General features: G+C 39.7%; 1 protein-coding gene across 1 annotated transcript; it reads left to right on the top strand.

Moving 5' to 3' along the window:
- On the top strand, positions 1-2,217 carry LOC135735497 (galanin receptor 2a). Its single transcript, XM_065253921.2, has 2 exons — positions 1-246; positions 342-2,217. Exon 2 carries the CDS (start codon positions 352-354, stop codon positions 1,684-1,686), a length of 1,335 nt encoding a protein of 444 aa, XP_065109993.1. The 5' UTR covers positions 1-246; positions 342-351; the 3' UTR covers positions 1,687-2,217.
- The last annotated feature ends 3,124 nt before the right edge of the window (positions 2,218-5,341 follow it).

Here is a 5,341-nt window from a genome sequence, read left to right as displayed (position 1 = left end):
TCTTGAGGTGTGAAGAGAGGAAGAGAAGGAACTGAAAAAAATGTGTTGTGGATATAGAAGAGGATCTTTTTTGCCTTTATTCTCATTCGTATTATTATTCGTCAAGGACAATAATAACTTTATCTTTGGTTTTATGTCCAGCAGTAATGCATCAAAGTTCAAAAAGGGATTACAGGAAGAACAATGGATTTGGGGTCGTCTTTGCTCCCTCGTGGTCTTCAAGCTTTCACATACATGAGAAGAAACGTTAGTACCCTCAAAGTCGAAAATACAAAAATTAGAGATAAAGAAAAATAAAGTGTTAGCCCATTATGTCATGGTGTAACCTGCTTACGTTACAGGAATGACACTATGAATCTGACTCCAGATCAGCCACCGACCCAGCTCTTTAATCTTTCCAGTGCATTGGACCTTCAAAACAAAAGCAGGCTGGACCTTACAGCTCGAGCCATGCTTTTCAACAACACCTTTTTCCTCCAGGATAATGCAGCTTTAGAATGGGAGTTATTTCTGACCATTCGAGAGCCTGGCACTATTATCTTGACTGTCTTGTACTCAGTTTCCTTTCTTGTAGGTTTCACTGGAAACGTCATGTCCCTTAAAGTCCTATTAGGGCAAAATGGAAGTGTGCGTCTGTCAGGCGCAAGTGCCACACGCTACCTGCTGATAAACTTAGCGGTGTGTGACCTGGCGGTAGTTTGCGTGTGCATGCCAGTCACCCTGGGCCACCGCATCTACACGCCATGGGTGTATGGAGACTTTTTGTGCCGCGCTGTACCTTTTACGCAGGCTGTGTCTGTTTCCGCCAGCGTCCTGAGCATAACGGTCATCAGCATTAGCCGGTACTATGCGGTTCACTCTCCGCTACAGTCCCGTGCTTACTTCACCCGTCGACGCATCCTCGTCTCCGTTGCAGCCGTGTGGCTGATCTCCTCAGTGATCTGCATGCCGGTTGCCATAGTTACCAGACGTGATGATGTAGCTTTGATTGAAGGGCTGGCTATCGTTTTGCCTGTCTGTGGAGAGGTGTGGCCTCAGCCACGCTCGCGACAGGTGTACAATGTCCTGCTGTTCACCGCCCTCTATTGCCTACCTGTTGCGTTTAATCTAACCCTAGCCTTCCTCACGTATCGCCGGCTGCGGAGCAATACTGGAGAGGTTCGGTTTACAGAGCTGGACCCGCGGTCTCAGGTACTTCACGAAGCAAGATTGCAAGGGCGTAGTCAAATCGCCCGTATGGTCGCAGCTCTGGTTCTTCTGTTCGCTCTGTCCTGGTTGCCTATGTACGTGGCTGACATCTGGCTGGATCGTGAACTGCTTCATCCGCCACACTGGCTATTGCAGGCCAGACCTTTTGCACAGTGGCTGGGACTGACCAATTCATCTCTCAACCCTTTTTGCTACTGCTTCATTGGAGATCTCCACCGTTCAGCCAAGGCTTTGCGTCTACGCCTCATCGGCCCGTCCCCTGCCTCAGCGCTAGCGCTAGCCTCACTCCCTACAATCTTCCAGTTACAAAATGATAAGAAAACACCTGTGGATGGTGCAAACAAATCCAACTCCTGTGGGGAGGATGCTGAGGATCTGAGTCTGTCAATTTGGTGGACTCCATCTAGCGCATGTGGATCAATAGGGTTACCCTATCACCTTGGAATGACTGACACAGCCATTAAACTTGATACATAGCACACCTGATAAGATTTGTCTGAAATGCTTTGTATTTTGTGCTTCTAGGATGTCAATTATTGTGTATACCTAGTAAGGATTGAGAAAAACTGGTAAACTCTAGTGGATTTTTAGACTCATGTAGAAATAGGACTGAGGAGGATTACATCTGGAGCTCAGATGTAAACGCCGCTAAACGCTACCTCTGTCAAAATTAGATAATGATATTAACCGAATGCTCTCGGCACATATTATACGTTCATCAAGCATCATTAGCTTCAAATTCACTTAATCTCAGACCATTGAGAAATATCGGTTTGTTGGCAGAATCCATTAAGAATCTGATAAAAATGCACATTTACAAGAAAATATGTCAGATGCACTTAGAGGGTTTTGCATTTGAGCTCTTTATATGCTTCCTGAGTATTAAGCTTAACATTCATATTGCATAAACACAAAGAAAGTTGTTGTAATAGTTTTTGCTTAAATTGTTTACATCTGCTGTAAATATTAAAATATCTTTTCATTGAAACTTACTAGGGTATATGTAAGGAATCTATACCATGAGGGAATAAAATGGTCGTCTGTAATGCCAAATCTGTGCTTGTGTTCTGTTGCAAAACCCTGCATGGAGAAACATCTTCAAAAAAACTATTTAAATGTCATCCTCCAATATGGTTTAATTAAAATGATCTTCAGAGGTAAAACCCAAACACACATACAGTACACACACTTGACACCTTTGCTTACGCACTTGTGAAGAAACACATGGTATAGTCTGCTGCGAACACTCACGACTTCTCACTTCATATGCTAAATGTAGAAACATCAGCATCTCGGTACATCACCCTCTTCTGTAATTTTTCTAACGTGTAAGCAGTTTGTGATTCTGCTAAGATCCTAAACTGTAAAAGGAAAAAGAAAGTCAAACGAATGTCCCAAATCTATTTTTTGGGAAAAGTCTGATGTTTTGTGCTGATGTCCTAAAATTGGCTGTGCAGTCTTTTTAGTGTGGAGTGAAAATGTTCAATATTTTATTGATGATGTTGCGGCACTTGCGTAAGAAGCTAAAAAATTGACAGGTATAAAAGATACAGGAAAAGACTCGATCAATCAAAATATTGATCCCAGTGACAGCTGGGGTAGATATTTCGACCGTTTTATTTTCTAACAGCGTTTCTCACTTTACTCTGAACGGTCAGGATCTCTCAGGACAATTGGGGTGGGAATTTAGGTAATTTGATCGATTGGTGCGAACAATTTGAACCTGGATACCTGATCACACAGACAAAACTATATCTATGTATTTAGTACATACATTAACAGTAGTTAGAAATATGTAGATAAATTACATTTAGAAAGAAAGAAATTATGGAGTGTTATAAATGAGTGATATTCAATACAGGAATTTTTTTTGTAATTACTTGAAATATTATGTTAATAAAACTAATATTTTTATGTTGAACATTAAGCAACAAGAGCAATTGACTAAAATAGAACAAGTGAAAGTTTATAATGTGGCCATATTAAATATCTAATTTACATTTAGATAAAAAAAAATGTTCTGGTGAAGCATCAACCTGCGTCCTTAGTCTTAATGACTGTCTGAATTCTTTGTGTGTTGCAAGTACAGAGTGTCTCTTGCATACATTATCAATGAGTCCATCTTTATCAGCACGGTCCCTGGGCTGCATAGATTAATAATGACATTTTGCCTAAGGGATGATGGGTGAGGGTAATATTTAGATGTTGTAAGACTTGTGTGTATTTGTGTGTGTTGTTAAATACTGTACATAAACCATTGATTTCAAAAGAACATAATTCAAACATTACTTTTGAGTATACTATGCATGTACATATTTTAAATCTATAGTCTTACAAAAGCCAAGTGATTAATTGACTAAATTCTTCATGTGTTTGTAGGTCTGTATAATATGTGGTGTACCAGCAGCAGTCCTAAATCTGCCTTCCAGTTTCAACGTCAAACCTTCAGTGTTGTGTAACTCTGTCTGTAGTATGAGCAGAATCTGAGATGGTTCGGCCAAGGTTGATATGCACTGAGTTTAGGTATGTAAATTATTGCTTTGACTTTGAATAATGAATACATAGAGTGTATTTTGAGCTTGAGTACCACCAGACAACAAGTGTACATTTAACACTGGTAATCTTGCTGTGTAAAGTTAGTCAACACATTTATTTGGGTGGTTTTCACATGAAGACAGGGGGTCTCAAATTGTTAGAAATTTAAATGGGAATGCCATTAAAAAGACTTAATGGTATAATATTTCTTTTAATGTCTGTTCACGCACACATTTCTGTAAGATGTGCACACTGTTCCCCCTTAAAAAGTTTTTTTTTTTTGCATAGTTTAAGATATATTCAATTAACAAAGCGCATCTTAAAGGACAAGTTTGGTATTTTACACCTAAAGCCCTGTATTCAGATTGTTTTCAGAATTTGGACATATGCTGGCCAGGGAATTTTCGGGTGTTTGTTGTATCATCCCCCACCTCTGCAATGGCTGCATAGGTGCACTGGAACAATCCTTCCTAAAATGCATTAAACTTTGGTTTACAACGACGTGAAACTCACCGAGTGGTCAGGGGTGTTCACTGATATGCTCACACAAAAATCGCTGCAAAAGATGCTTTCCAACAGGTTTTATCATAGTTTTTGTCCAACTCTATTGACTTCTTGCAATTGGCAAATGTGGATTATCGCCACCAACTGGGCTGGAGTGTCTTTTATTCAAGCTCTCAACTGAAGAATGTACCGTTGTGAGGTGTTTGGAAAAATAGGTCCACAAGTTTACAACGAATGCTAAAACACCCCAAAGCACATCTAATTCAAGTCAATGGAGTTGGACAAAAACGACGATAAAACCTGTTGGAAAGCATCTTTTGCAGCGATTTTTTTGTGTGAGCATATCAGTGACCACTCCTGAGATCTCCCATGACCACTCGGTGAGTTTCGCGTCTTTGTAAATGAAAGTTTAATGCATTTTAGGAAGGATTGTTCCAGTGCACCTATGCAACTATTGTAAAGGTGGGGGGTGATATAACAGAAACCGAAAATTCTCGGGCCAGCATCATATGTCCAAATTTCAGTCAAAACCTTTCTATTTCATTATAAACAGTCTGAAAACAGGGCTTTAAGTGTAAAATACCAAACTTGTCCTTTAATATCAGGTGTAAACAGGCTCGAAGATAAAGCGGTAGATTTAGGGGTGGAGGAATGCCAAATGAATTGACACCAGACAGAGTGAGGTAAGCAGTGGTGTATATACTCTGGTGGTTAATTAAAAGATTAGATAGGCATGTTTTTCCCAAAGGTTCATTTAGGAACTTCATTTAGACAGACCTTTTCAGACAGGCGATGAAAATGTGGGTGGATACACTGTTCTCTAAGGATTTCTCTGTGACAGTGATATTGCAATAATTTCGCTTGAATGAACTCTCAAAGTGTTTTCCCTTTGGACTGATTAAACTCTCCTGTCTGTTATATCAAAAGTTAAGATAATTGCAGTCAAATTCCTGTCCATCTATGAAGACTCATATTACACCAACACATAATATGTGAACTATAAATGGTTTAATGTGGCAGATTTTTGTTATACAAAACTAAAAGGAAAAGGCTTTTGCAGGCTTGTGTTCTTATGGAACTTGAAATATTGCAT

The sequence above is a fragment of the Paramisgurnus dabryanus genome, chromosome 4 (assembly GCF_030506205.2).
Source record: "Paramisgurnus dabryanus chromosome 4, PD_genome_1.1, whole genome shotgun sequence".
Lineage (NCBI taxonomy): Eukaryota > Metazoa > Chordata > Actinopteri > Cypriniformes > Cobitidae > Paramisgurnus > Paramisgurnus dabryanus.
The sequence above is the reverse complement of the archived record's forward strand: the minus strand, read 5'-3'. Positions and strand labels throughout refer to the sequence as shown.

Coding starts and splice junctions, on each gene's coding strand:
- LOC135735497 (XM_065253921.2), top strand. CDS start 352: ATGAATCTGACTCCAGATCAGCCACCGACCCAGCTCTTTAATCTTTCC.